This window comes from Enhydra lutris, unplaced genomic scaffold (assembly GCF_002288905.1).
Source record: "Enhydra lutris kenyoni isolate GAN:26980312 unplaced genomic scaffold, ASM228890v2 scaffoldscaffold36, whole genome shotgun sequence".
NCBI classification, from domain to species: Eukaryota; Metazoa; Chordata; class Mammalia; order Carnivora; family Mustelidae; genus Enhydra; species Enhydra lutris.
The window spans coordinates 2545023-2560327 of NW_019154120.1; the positions used below are offsets into that span (position 1 = coordinate 2545023).

General features: G+C 46.9%; 1 protein-coding gene across 4 annotated transcripts in view; it reads right to left on the reverse strand.

The window, feature by feature from the left end:
- The window catches only part of LOC111154310 (zinc finger protein 236), a 103895-nt gene that overhangs the window by 56319 nt on the left and 32271 nt on the right, over positions 1-15305 (reverse strand). For all 4 annotated transcript variants that reach the window (XM_022513825.1, XM_022513824.1, XM_022513823.1 and 1 more), the window contains 2 exons: positions 2833-3105; positions 1441-1644 (listed from right to left, as the gene is read on the reverse strand). In XM_022513825.1, coding sequence (XP_022369533.1) covers positions 1441-1644; positions 2833-3105 — 477 coding nt within the window. The remainder of the gene's footprint in view (positions 1-1440; positions 1645-2832; positions 3106-15305) is intronic.

Genomic DNA, 15305 nt, shown 5'->3' on the forward strand with positions numbered 1-15305 from the left:
GTCTTCAAATGTGTTAGCTAACTGAACTACAGCTACTACATCTAGTATGTCCCAGTACGCTTTCCCTGAACTATAATCAAAAATTGTGAGATTATGCTGAGTGAAATAAGTCAAGCAGAGAGAGTCAAAATCATATGGTTTCACTTATTTGTGGAGCATAACAAATAGCATGGAAGACATGGGGAGTTAGGAGAAGGGAGTTGGGGGAAATTGGAAGGGGAGGTGAACAATGAGAGACTATGGACTCTGAAAAACAATCTGAAGGGTTTGAAGAGGTTGGGGGGTGGGAGGCTGGGGGAACCAGGCGGTGGGTATTAGAGAGGACACGGATTGCATGGAGCACTGAGTGTGGTGCAAAAAACAATGAATACTGTTATGCTGAAAATAAATAAATAAAATGATTTAATAAAAAAAAATTGTGTCCTGTACAATATCTACTTTTGAAAATTTTATTTTTTTCTATCCTAGGATTTGATCAACTTTCTATTTCACGTATATTTAAAAGAGTATGTATTATAAAGTAAAAGCTATAAAATAACCCTTTTCACATGTGAACTTCAAAGTCTCTCTAGTCTCACTGTTTCATCAAATTGATCAGAGGATCTTTCACTATAGTTTAGAATTTGAATATTTCTCTTTTCTTGTAATTTTTCTTAGTTTATATACTTGATGCTATGCTCCTAAATAAAGATTCATGATTGTTGATCATCTTATTAGCAGATTATAATTTATATTCATCTAAAATATCTCCCTTTATACCATTTAACCTTTATATTCAGTTATACTTTGATGTTAATTTTGTTCATAGACTATGAACTATATTGCCTGGGACATAATGAAATACAGGAACTGCACAAAAAGAAAAGTTTTAGCACAGAATTCAATGAAATTTCTTTAATTTTGTTTAGCACTTACAAAAATCATTTTTCAGAAGATTCTCATAAGCAGTGTTTTCTTTTTAGAAACATGTATTTTCTTTTTCAGTTAACAAAATTGTACTTTACCTTGATTATAATAACTGAGACTAAAAAAGCCTTAAAAGCTGGAAATTTTTTCTTTTCAGTTCAAAGATTAAAGCAGCCATACAACAATAATCGGTTCCGTACTGCGTAGGGATCTTAATATAAAAATAACAGAAGGCACCGTGTACTTCACATAAAGAGCACTTGTCCATGCTGATAGCTCTACTGAAGCAGAATTTTTCTTCAATGAGAACTTACATGCTAATACCTTCAGTTGCACACATCATTTCTTCCTTAACCAAGAACACAATCTGAGCAACAGTTCAGACAGAACTAAGATTTTCATATTGATCGTGGAACATATTAGGCCACAAAGCAAAACCGCTGAACAAAAACTTCATTAACACCGTGCTTAAAACTATGTAGACCGTAATATTTGTATGATCCTTGCACGGTACGAAGAGGGAGAGAATCTTACCTACGTCAGTTATGAGAATCGGCTCTTGCAAAGGAATGTCGGGGACTGGAACGCTGGCCTTGCCGACTCGAACCTTTGCAGGTTTACGCTGGTGTCTCATCTTTCTTAACTCCGTGTGTTTGAAGTGAGAAGCGATGTGAGTCTTCCTATGGCCTGAGGTTCGAAACTTTTTGTCACAGTGAGGACAAGCAAAAGGTCTGACCCCTAATAAAAATAAAAGTACACCACAGAATTATTTAAAGAAAACACATCTAAACAATTAATGCCAACATAAAAATCTAGTATTTTGATACTGATTTGAATATTCATCATGTCACGCTTGTAATTTCAGGGACGTTATCCATGAGAGTTACCTTCCCTTGTTTGCATACTTAGATGTCATAAGAGCATTTTAAAGAAGAATTTGTTAACGTTGCATCGTAAAATATTTAAACCTTAAATAGATAAAAAAAGATACTCAAATATTTGGTCCCTAAGAATACTGGAGTGTGTGCGACAGCACTCTCTCAAGCCGTCGTCTGTAAACTGGAACGACAGTGTCCGCGCCACACAGGCCGCCGGGGTCCAATACACCCGGGTCTGGACAGCACCAGCAGCTCTGAGCGCTTGACAGGTTGTTGCTCATCGGGAATAAAGCCGCCACCACTGACAACGACAGAAAAGGGCTCCTCTGAACAAGGCTCCATTATCAGTGCTCTCCTTCCCTTACAGTTTCACTAGTAAATGAAACTGGAGATTCCTAAGAAGGGCACAGGACAAAACTCAAACGACACAAAACATTAAAATCTCCACCCCAAGGTCAGCTTGGCCCAGGAATCCCGGGCCATAGGGGAAGTGACCGCTAGTGGGACTGGGGCTCCTTGCAGGAGGGAAGGGGGGTAAAAAGGTTGAAAACAGACGGCTGGGTGCTGGGTGGGGTCACGCAATTTCTGAATAAAGTGAATTCTGAATTCACTTGAAGAGTAAAGTTTGTGATTTGTGAATTACACCTCAATAAAACTATTACAAAATTACTGCCTAAATATGAACGTTTTCAGACCTCAATACCGATGACAAAATATCGGAACGGTAGAGCAGGTATCAGGTTTTCCCTCGGGGCCAAGGCCTCCGCACCAGCCTCCTGAGGTGTCCCTTCCACAGAAAGGCCCAGCTCCTGCACGTGCACACGAGGTGGCCCACAAGCTCCCCACGCAGCCGTCTCCTGGCCACTTGCTTCTCCCCGCGTGGTGCTGCTCCCTGCTCCCCCGCGGAGCCGCTGGCTCCCCATGCGGGACGCGCTGCGAGCCCGGCCTCCGGAAGGGAAAGGCAAACCCGCACACGGGACCAGGAGCCCTCGTGGCCGCAGCCAGGGTCCCCAGACCCAGGGAGCCCGCGCCCCCGAGCGCCCTGTACCTGTGTGCAGACGAATGTGCACTTTGAGGCTCCCCGACGTGGAGAAGCTCTTCATGCAGTACTGGCACTTGAACGCCTTGACGCCTGTGTGCGTTTTGATGTGAGCGGTGAGGGTGCTCTTCACGGCGAAGGCCCGGAAGCACTGGGGACACTTGAAGGGCTTCTCGTGAGTGTGAATACGGATGTGGCGCACCAGGTCGCTCGGCTTCCGGAACTCCTTGGTGCAGTAGGGACACACGTGCCACCGCACGCCATTCTCCTCGCGGATGGAACCTGCAGCCAAGGGAGAATCACACACAGCCCAGCGCTGGCACCGGAAATGAAGGCACCCGAATGTCCCCCCAGGGTTAGGGTCGGACAACACACCGGCCCTACGAGGGGCGACACGCTTCTTGCCACCGCAGAAGATGGATGATCCGTTATGACAAAGCTTGAAACTTCCACGATCACTGAAATCACTGAAGACTGTGATTTAATCTTCAGAAAATCTGACCAGCTCCATGAGGACACTAATCACAGCCTGTGAGAGGTCAGAGCGCTAACCACACGGGAACAGAAACCAGTCGCGGCACAAGCGCAGCCCGTCGGGAACGGGAGGAAAAGCAGATGCGAGCAGAGGACTCCACGACCAGCTCCAAGAACACGGAGCGAAGGAAGAAGCCAGAATAAGCACCGTCGCAACCGATCCGGTGTCGTGAGCAAAATTCAACACATGTGCAAGGAATTAGGAGACGATGGGGGCGGGGGGCGCCTGGGTGGCTCAGTGGGTTAATAAGCCTCTGCCTTCGGCTCAGGTCATGATCACAGGGTCCTGGGATCAAGCCCCGCATCGGGCTCTCTGCTCAGCGGTGAGCCTGCTTCTCCCCAACCCTCTCTCTCTCTCTCTCTGCCTGCTTGTGATCTCTGTCTGTCAAATAAATAGAGAAAGAAAGAAATAGGAGATGGGGAATTTTCATGCTGCAAAAAGGTACTTGTAACTAGGTATGACAAAGAAACAGTATGTACGACACATATGAGTCCATGATCAAATATAAAAGACTCTTGTAACTTTAAGTATTATTTTTTTAAAGATTTTATTTATTATTTATTTGACAGACAGAGATCACAAGTAGGCAGAGAGGCAGGCAGAGAGAGAGGGGGAAGCAGGCTCCCCGCCTAGCAGAGAGCCTGATGTGGGGCTCGATCCCCATACCCTGGGATCATGACCTGAGCCAAAGGCAGAGGCTTTAACCCACTGAGCCACCCAGGCGCCCCTAATCTTAAGTATTATTATTCAACTTTCAATCAGGTTTAAAACTATTCCTAGCAAAAAAAATAAATAAATAAATAAAAATAAAAGGTAAAACTATCCCTAGCAGAAGAAAAATCACAAGCAGAACTTAGGGAAACATAATAAATTATTTCTAAATTATAAAAATTTTTTAAACAAAATTCAGCAGGATCACTTTTTATCTTTTATAATTTTTTATTAGATTTACTCATCTCATCTGAAGTTAAACAGACATCTACAATGAGGTAAAGAAGTCACCTGAAATTACACAGATTGTGGCCAAGGTAATGAAATTCATCAGAAAATATTAACTGTCTTTTTAACTATATCTATACAGACAGAGCTTTATTAGGGGGGAAATCTTTTGTTTGCTTCTCTTTGTTATTAGTAAATGCAAGGAATTCTCCTTATGTTAAGTGAATCTATAAGGAAAGAAAATGTATTTTCCTGAATATAATGCTCTTTTCACTCCTAACATAGGTTAGGTAAAAGAATAAAAAAGAGCATAAAAATAGTGACACAATGGAAATCAGGAAAAATCACAGGGAAAAGGGTAAGAAATAAGGAAAGTGGCTTTAAGAAGGAGAGAAAGACAGTATTTTATGGTGATATTGTTTATATTACAGAAGTCTGAAATTTAATAAATTTTCTCTATTGGTATTAAATCGTAAGTCATAAAAGTACAATAATTACCTCATGGTCTTATGACAAATCAGAAAAACAAGGTATAAAAAGGTGGGAGAACTATAGTATCAGCCAAACTTGGGAAATCCCCACCCCATCAGGTTTTTTCTGGACAAAAATGAAAACTTTGTCTTTAATTACCTACAATGACATAACATAAAAATGTCACTGAGCTCTAATTATTTCTGGGAATGGACTGGAACAGAAATTACAGACTAGCAGCCCTACAGATGTCTCCAAATGTGGCCTGCATATGCTTTGTTTGGCCCACACACTATTAGGAAAAAAAAATTAAATCCTAGTCGACCCTCTTTGACAAAGTGAAAGATCTGGAAAACCAGATCTGCATTCCCGCAAGGCAACTTTCTCTGGTGTTGGGCAACTGCCTTCCTCTTCCAACATATTAGTGAATTTAAAAGGAAAAACATATATTAAAATCATCTTCAAGATGAAAAGGCAATTGCTAAAACTTTTTTAAAAGATTTTATTTATTTAAGAGAGATCACAAGCAGGCAGAGAGGCAGGCAGAGAGAGAGGGGGAAGCAGGCTCCCCACCGAGCAGAGAGCCCGATGTGGGGCTCGATCCCAGGACCCTGAGATCATGACCTAAGCCGAAGACAGAGGCTTAACCCACTGGGCCACCCGGGCGCCCCTAAAATTTAACATCTAGACTTAACTTTTAAAAAACTGTCTAAAATCAGGAGGAGCTAAATAAACGCATCTCAGTACGACATCTGACTTAGGAAAACAGGAAAGCGAATCCTATTATAGCCAAGAAAAGGTCCACTTTCCCTGCCATGAATTTATTGTGTTCTAGTGATACACGCCAATGAAATTAGGTAAGATATGGAAATATGCAGTATAAACTATACGAAAAAGGTAAAATCATTATTTACAAATGATACAATTATATGCCTTAAAAAACCTGAAACTAAGAAATAGGCCCACATTTTAATACTTGGAAATCAACATCATTCCTAGCCAATAAAATCCAAAAGAAAATTTTAAATTACTACTAAAATATGAAAAAAATACAAAGAAAAGATCTGAATAAATGGAAATACACACTCCATTCTTTGGTACAAAGATGAAAAGTTATGGACATCAATTTTCACTGGTTAAATCACATATACAAATACCAATAGGAATTTTTTAAAAACTAGAGTTCTGGAACTTTGGAAGACAATTCTAAAGTACACATGAAAAAGTAAGCATGTGAAAATCGTCAAAACTGCACGTTGAAAACAGCGTAACTGGGGACAACGAGGTGTGCTAGCTACGAGGGCACACTACAGAGGTACCAGAACACGTGCATACAGACAGATCTGTGCCCAGAACACAGCGCAGACAAGACGCGCACAGGGCTGTGGGTGTAAAGAACGGCATGGTGTCAAGAACGGCATAATGTCATGGTGTGTGGACAGCAGGTGTCTGCCTGGGAACAAAAAATAAAACAGAGTCAAAGATTTAGTTTAAAATACGAAGGTAGGAAAGTGCTGGATAAAAGAGGTTATTTCCCATGACGTCAGCATCAAACTCTATTATACAAGTTCAAAATCCATGACAAATTTGGCTATGGAAAAACAAAACATTTCTCCCTTTTAACTCAAAAAGACAAATAAGAAGAGAATGTACGCTCTCAAAATCCTGTCATCCCTAATATGTTACAGCAAATCAAAGTCTGGAGTCGGCCGGCTAACAGAAAACGCAGGGGACTATTAACATGAAAAGCTGCTCAACCTTTGACTCCTCACAGGAGAAATGAAATTAAAACCACAGTAAGAAACCATTCTGAACCTACAAATGCGGAGAAAGGACCTCCAGATTTGGATAACAACCCGTTCAAAAGGCTACGAGCAAACAGGTACCCTCTCCCTGCCCTACTGTCGTCCGGAGAACAGACAGACACAGTTGCACGGAAGGAAAAGCAGCAGTATCAACCACAATTTTTCAAATATGCACAGACTTCTTTTCCGTTGTTATCAGGCACGTGAGTGACACAAACAATGAAGTCCGAGTGAGTCCCGTGGGCTGGATCAGTTTTATCGCCGTCCTGTTGGTGACAGTCCCGTGAGCACCGGACAGTGCGGCACACTGAAGTTCATAGAGTCGAAGGATTTGTATCAGTTTATTATCGCTTATATTAGCAAAGCCTGCAAACAACCTAAATAATTACTTATCCATGAAAGGGAACAATCCCTAGACATTTAGTAAAATAAGGTATCACGTGGAAAAAAAAGTAAACTGCAAAAAAGATATACATACAGAGTATGCCCGCACCCTGCTAAAACGCAATGTAATGCACAATATAATTGCCCTTGCTCGTTTAACAAACACAGACAGCCCCATGGCCGCCCAGGCCCTGGAGAGGGGCACGTGGAGGACAAGGACAAACAGGGGGTCATTCACTGTACACTGTTTTAGATCTTTTGAATTATGTGACATGAGCCAGTCTTATCCATTGAGAACAGTAATTTTAAGGTGTCTGTCTTCCTTCAGGCAGTCGGTTACCACGAGTCAGGAGCTATCCTACACGGCTTCTCCCACTCGGTTCTCTCCCACTTATCCGGTCATTGCTCCACTTCAAAGACGACAAAGCCGACATTTTATTTTGTTAAAGTATTTTTTTTAAGTCCTCTCTATACCCAAAGTGGGGTATAGAGATCATCCCAAGGTCATCCCAAGGTCAAGAGTCGCAGGTTTTACTTCCTGAGCCCACCAAGTGCCCCCAAAGCTGACATTGTCAAGGTCAGCTGACTTGCCCAAGGTCAGGTGCCAGTCGGTGGAAAAGTCAAGGCACATATGGAAATCTCCAGTTTTCTCAGAAACCCCACTCCAAGGAGAGCACTCTCTGCGCACCCCGTGCCACTGCGGGCCTGCTCCTGCCTCTGCAGGGACCAAGGACACAGAGCTCCACCTGTGCGGGGCCAGGACCTGCGCTCGTGGACGGGGCCGAGACCGTGCAGATTCGTCCCAGGGGGTAGGAACACGGGAGAACGCCTGCCTTCAAGGGACGCCTGCCTGGCTGGGTGGGAAGAGCAGGCGCCGCCTCTTCTCAGGGCTGGGTCTGAGCGCCGCATCAGGTGAAGAGATTACGTAAAAATCAATCAATAAATAAATCTTGGCCCAAAAAAAGTCTACCCTGGAAAGACAGCAGGACCTAGACGGAAGTACTTTTACCAGGCAAAGAAGCAAAAGCCAGGTATGACGTTCCGGGAACTTCAAGTTCACGGTGGCCAGAGTGTGAGACGGCAGGTGGGGACCAGCACAAGTTGGAGCTGGAGACAGACGGGGTAAGACACCAGAGAAACTTTGTGCCACGAGAGCTGTGCCACCGGAGGAGAACGAAGACACTGACCACAATTCGCTCAAATACGCACAGATTTTGTTTTCCTCTGTTATCAAGCACATGAGTGAGAGAAATAATGAAATTCAAGAAGGACCCGTGGGCGTGTCCTCCTCACTCTTTAGTCAACTCCACGCAAGGGCAGGTCCTGGGGACGCAGCCAGTTCCATCTCCGACATCCGCTGCGGCCGTGGTGGAAAACGAGGATGACAAGGGGACGGGACCCCGCCTTGCTGGCGGGAGGCAGGACTGAGTGACAGGAAGACACCTGCTGAGTGGTCAGTGGGACCAGAGGGCACCCCCTGTACTCAGAGAACCCGGAGTTCAGCAGTGGGGATGGACGGACGGGCTCTCCTGGGGCCGCATCCACGTGCTGGCCCGGACCCCAGACATAGGGGCTTGGCTGCTCTCCAGCAACTACAGATTTCCCCAGGAGCCGCAGGTGCACACAGAGGCTCCCGCCCTGGGACAGACGACAGGCCCAGAACATCGCTCTCTTTCAAGCAGCGAAACACCAAGTTAAATGCCCATCCTCAGACCGAACTGTTGTTCAGCAGCAGCCACTGGGGGGACGCGCGCATCCTGTGGGTTGGGTGCAGATGCCGGAGCTCCAGAGCCCGCCTGCGAATGCAGTAAAGCAGCCACGTCTCCCTCACTCCTGTCACCGAGTACTCCACGACGTGGCCGAGTCCTCAGCGGCTGGGTCCCAACGCAGCACATGCAGGGTAGGCTACGGGATGCTCGAACCAGCTCGCCGTGGAACCCTGCACACTGGTGGCGTCGAGCCACCATGTCTTACAAACGCGTCAGGGCGTGCTCAGCAGTGACATGTCAGCGCCCTCGAGTGGGTGGGCGAAGGTCCCTCGCGCGGCCAGCGACGGACTTCGTGGGCCACTGGCCAGCAGACTGGCCCAGGAAGAGCCATGTGGCCACACCCTTGGCACGGCTCACGAACAAGGAGACTGTGGACAAAATGAGCCTCGTGGACAGTTGCTCCCAGTCACCTGGCCTCTCAGCACCGATCAGGGGCTGCCACTGACCCCCCGGCTAGACTCTCGGCCGGAACCGGGAGGGGACAGCGGCCGGGCCAGGCTGGACTCCATGAGGCGCAGGGAGACGGGGCTGGTACCGGGCCAAGGCTCCGACTCATGATGGCGACGGCGTCTCCTCCAACCCAACCAGGTTTCCTAGGGTCCCCTCACATCCGGAAGCTGCCCACGGCGCTCGGGGTGGCAGACGGTGACACACAGGCTGCGGCGCCAGATGCAACGCAGAACTCGGAGCCTGGGAACAAGGGTGGAGATGAAGCCACGTCTGCAGGTGACAGCCGGCGCCCGTGCCGGGCATGGCCGGCCTCCCCAGCGCCGCGCGGTCTGCGGCTGGGCAGAAGTCAGGCAGCGTAAACCCCTCTTCCGGGGCTCCTGCGGCGGCCAGAGCTCTCCCAGCGTCGCCGCGCCCCCTCCCACGGCGCTTCCCCAGCCCGCGCTCTGCGCTCAGGACGGGCGTTGGGTTGGGGCGGTTAGTGCGCTCGGCAGAGACCGAGCTCTTCGAAACCGTGGCTAGACACGGAGGCTTCCGCTGTGGAGCCGGCACACCCTCACGTGCCGACGGCCGTGCTGGGTCACCGGCGTCTGGGGCTTCTGGTGCAAAAGTACAAGCAGAACCGCCTACCTGCTTCCTAGACTCGTCGAACCTCCCGACAAACAAAGGAACCTTCTCCCTGAGGATATTGTGAGTGGAAGACGGGATTCATCAGAGTGCTGAGCACCGGAGAACGGGGACCAGTCCCCAGAAGCCGCTGCGACCGCTCCCGTGCTTGGGACGGAGCCGGAATGCCGCTGCTGCAGGGGCTCCCGCAGCAGAAAGCAACCAGGCCTTCGGGGCATCATCGCCCGACTGCGGCTCGTGGAGAAGCTTCAGATGCCTCAGGAGACCCGAGCTGGCCGAGAGGAAGAAGGGCGCGCATTTCCAGCAGGCGGAAGGCAGGCTCTGGACATGCCGGTGGGGCCCACAGAGCTTCCCACAGCAGAATGAGAACAACGCGCCGGTTGCGAAGGTTACCCGGCCTGCTCGTGGACACTCGTGTCGGTTCTCGCTGTCCCTTCCGAAGGGACACTCAGAAGGGGGGCTCCCACCTTCCTGCGTCCCGTAATCCCTTGCCCAGAGGAAGACGCTCTCTTGGCCGCAAACACCTCCGAGCACTCGCTCCAAGACCGATGCAGAAGACTTCCAGAAGTTCATGCCTTTCATCCATGCACAGATTACGGGCAAAGTAAGACACAGGACTCCTTGTTTATACCACGTTCGGTCACGCCTCTGCTTCATGCGATTCTGGAGCACGGCTCTGGGAAGCAGCAGCCCCTCTGAGGCTTCAGGGAGGGGTCACTCTGCCTTCCCGCAGTGGTGGGATGCGCCCGTCGGAGCAAACAAGGTCCACATTACCAAGAAACGGTCCGATATCCAGACCCCACCGCGCAGAGAACACGCTCTCTCACCCTCTGGAAGCTGGTACAGCTCCTGTGAGGCGAAGATGGACCAGTAGGGCCCACTGATTTTGTTCCACGTGGCTCCCAGCACCTGCAGAACGTGCCTCTGACCGGACAGACGCACGCCGGGCGGGCCCCACCCATGGCTGCAGCCAGCCTGGAAGGGAGCCCAATGTGTTGGGTCTTCAACAAGAACACCTACCCTCCCAGGGAGCTGCAGAAATTACTCAGAAGTTTTGGAAGCACTCCAGAAGCCTGACGCTGAAGTTCTTAAAAATGACTCAAAGGTGTCCCTCCAGAGAGCAAAGCCATCCCAGCTGCTCTCCCCGTGCCCGCCAGGGAGCCCAGTTAATGACTGATAAACAAGGAATTTTTCTGTGCCATTCACACCCAGCTTTTCAACACTGCTTTGAGCTTCCTGCAGGATATGCATGATGACTTTTCTGTAAAACAGGTGTGTTTCTCCCTAAGTACAGCAAGTGACAGCAAGAGCAATCGCTTACAGGCCAACTCAAATCGTTACACAGAACAATGCTGTACAAGTGTGAGGAGAGTACAGTAGCCAAAAGTAACGTTTTCTAGATAGTATTTCACATTTTAACACCTGTGCAATTTTAGAAAAGAGAACGGTTTTATAATTTAACTGATTTAAAAGTAAGTACTGAAATTATTCATTTTTCAATAAAAAAGTGTATTTTATTAAGTCAAATTGAAAAAAAGAATATTGGCCAAGCAAATTTAAAAATGTGTCTTAAAGAAAAAAAAAAGGGAAAAAGAGAGGGAGAGGGAAGGGGAAGAGAGAAAAGCCAGAGCAACATGGAGGCCCGGACTGAAGACACAGCGTGCTCGCCATTAATCCATCAATCACTGTGATTTACCCCCTCAGAGGTTAAAAGAGAAAAACATATGATCATAGCAAAAGAGAAAGAAAAGGCATTTGATAATATTCAACATGAGGAAGAAAACAAAAAGCCTAAGCAAACCAGCAAGGGAAGGCAGCCTCCCAAATCCGAGAGCTTCTGTGAAAAGCCAAGAGTCACGCGTTTCCACCATGAAACTTTAGAACCGTCCCCAGAGTCGGGACGGCAGCGGACCACTCTCCACAGCACAGGCAGAGGTCCACACCAATGTTCCAAGAAGAGGAAAAATGTCATTATTCATAAACAATCTAGTATCTACGTGGAAAAGCCAACGTAATCTCCAAACGGCTACAATGAACAACAGAAATTCATTGGTTGCTAGATTCATGATCAGTCTATGAAGCCAATTATCTTCCTATATACCTACAGCAAACAAAACCTACAACATACAAGGAGTTTACAGAGACAAAAAGATAAAAGAATAAGTCTGAGAAGACTTGCAAGAGCTTTACGTAACAAGAGACACCAGCAGGAAGAGAAATATGTTCATAGACATAAAAACGCTGTATTTTACAGAAACCAACTTCGTCTAACCAAGACCAAGATAATCTGAAAGAGAATGAAAAATAAAGACCCACCCTTGCTGATTTCAAGAGCTACTTGAAATGACAGAGACAGCGCGTGGTGCCCGCACGGACAGACACGTGGGCACAGTTACAAACCCAGGGCTTAGCCACACACAGACAAAAACCAGATCTCCACAAACCCGGTATTACGTATCAGAGACACAGACTTTCCACAACGTGCTGCCAGACGACTAGTTACCACCTAGGGATAAATAAGATTCCAATCCCACCTCTTATGCATAAAAATAAAGTCCAAATAAACTAATGAACTGAATGTAAAGCCAAAGTTCTAATACTTCTGTTAGAACATATGGGAGAATTCAGGGGCGCCTAGGGGGCTCAGTCACTTAAGCAACTCAGCTCAGGTCTTCATCTCAGGATTGTGAGTTCAAGTTCCGTCACTTACTTAAAAAAAACAAATAGGGGAGAATTCAATGTGGGTAAAGGAAAAACTTCTTACACGAAACACAGAACACACGAACTATAAAGAAAAGACTGAAGGAAGAGAACAGAAGGCAACCAGGGCACAGCACAATCATAAAATTATGATTCTGAATCATCAAGAAAAGGCTGTTACAAAGATCGTGCTCTAGTCTAAGAAGATAAAATCCTCCTGACCTTTAGAAAGATTTTCACACAAAACACTTATACCATCAAGACAACTGCATTGAAGTAAAAATCTCTATTCATCTATTCATCAAAAGACATCTTAACAAGAGTGAAAAGAGAAGCTACTTCTGGAAAAGGTATTTGAAATACATAAATTAACAAAGAAGGTCCAGACCGTATACAGAAGTTCAACACATCAGTCAAGAAAAGACAGGATCTCTGTGGAGACAGTACATGACCCTCCAGGACCCTCCTAAAGGCTCAGACGGGTGACAGGAGCACCTCGGTTGTGCTCTCAGGCCCTGCGCAGTGGAGTTCTGTATATGTGTGACTACAACCAAACACACCCTTATCGTTCCATTTTTTAAGATTTTTTTATTTATTTATTTGACAGATCACAAGTAGGCAGAGAGGTAGACAGAGAGAGGGAGGAGGAAGCAGGCGTCTCCCTTATCATTCCATTTGCAGAAAATGTTAGTGATATATCAACTGTATTTAAAACTAGGAGTGTGTAAAACAATTGTTAATACAGAAAAACACACAAAATGAAACCGTCACAATGGCCCTTGGAGCGGAACGCTCTCCACCACGCGCATCTCTCACTGAAAACTCCTGTGCTTCCCTCCCATTTCCAGGAGTACTGGGCTCTCCCCCTTCCAACTCAGCAGAGCTCTTACTGTCTCACTGTGGCCCGCGGATGTCTCCTACCTCGAAACTCAGGGCACATCTTCCACTAATAATAGGCCTCTGTGGCCGCTCACTGCTGTCTCTGCTGCGCCTTGCCCACGTGCGGACCACCAGCACCTCCGAGCTGGCCGTCTTCCTAGCACTTCATACCCGCACTGCATTATATTTAGTACGAATGGGGACTCAGCTTCAAGACACATTACCATTAAAAAAAAATTAAAGGTCTTAAGTAAAAATAATATGTATATATAACTATAAATGACAAATAATTCAAAACAAAACCTAAAGAAAATCTCATAAGCTCTGAATATTTTACTATCAAAGAATTATACACAAATGAGACAAACCATGGAATTTTCAAACTTAATCCAACTACGCTCACATGAATGAGTCCTCTTAAAGTTTTCTATACTGTATTATACAAAAGCATAATACAAAGTAACAAGTAATTTAGCTGAACTATGAATACAGGAACTCTTTATTCATAACACACATCCTCCAAAGAGGAAGAAAGCAGGACTGAAAAGAAAGTATCAGTCTCTTGAATTATTCAAAGTAGACCTAAAATCCCAGAGTGTTCATGCATGTTAGTTTTAGAAAAAGTACAATGTTTGCTAAGGTTCTTACCAAGAATGACTTTATACCTAATTCTTTGGCAGTGATTAAGGTCATGACTGACCAGAGCCCCAGAAATGTCAAGGTCACCCGCAGCAGAGTAAGAAAGCAGGAGCAGGGCAGGTACAGAGACCTGGAGCCAACACTCGAGGGGCAGTGAGCACCGCTTCCAAGGCCACTGACCGGAAGGGCCACGTGCCGCAGCGGGCCACAGCAGAACGGGAGCCACATTCAGGCTACATGTTCCCCATCACAGTCTGGTCTAAGAAGGCAAAATCTCTGTGGTCTGAAGAAAGATTTCCACACAGAACAGCTATACCATTGTCATCCTTAAAGGAGGAAGTCACCAGCTTTCCGAAACACCTTTCTCTGTGACTTCAAAGAGCCAATATTTCACACGATAAATTTCGAACTTTGTTTAGTTTTAAAGATCTATATGTCCTAAGTTATATGGAAAATATAAAAGCATTTGTTAAATTTTGAATGCATACGGAAAATACCTCTTGAAATAAGAAACCAAAGTCTACTAAAAACCCTCCCTTTCACTGAACTACGTCAGCCGAGTAGTGACGGCGCCAGCGGCACGGGGCGCACAAGCGGGGACACACAATCAAGGGGAATCAGAAGCCGCTCCAAAGAGGCTGTGCTCATGGTCTCCTCGGGGTATCTGACAGCCCTCAGCCCCCCTTGCACCGCGAGTTCCAGAAACAGTCCCTACACAAATGTGTCCAGCTCCCTGAGAAGTTTTCATCATCAGAAATCTCTTTCTATAGAAGCGCGGCCCCAGGAACCCTCTCGTGAGGGATCACAGAGAGAAAATGCTGGCTCTGAACTCGTCCACTCGTCCAGTGGGTCTGGAATCCGGCAGAGCTGCATAAACGAGCTCAGTAGCGCGTGGTGTGTTTCACGGACTCAGTCGGCTCCAAAACGAAGGGCCGTGACCTCCGCACACTCTGCAGGCAGAGCGCGCCCCAGGCAAACCCCGCGTACGTGGATGGTAACCCCACTCTGAACCCCACACCTAACACTCAGGATGGAGCACGCCATCCTCCATCCGGGGCCCCTGCTGCTCGGGATTCCGCAGAAGTCAGGTCCCGCCTCCCACTGGGAGAAGCCTGAGCCGCCCACAGCCTGGTCGGAGCGCCTTCGAGGGTTGGAGCCCAGTGACTAGGGCCGCAGCCACGCACTCCCCAGGCTGGAAATTCCCACGCACTTACTGGGCGCACGTGAAGCAGGTATTCAAAACCATCACGAGATAAGCTCTCGGCCAGAAGGCTTCAGAGAGTGAAC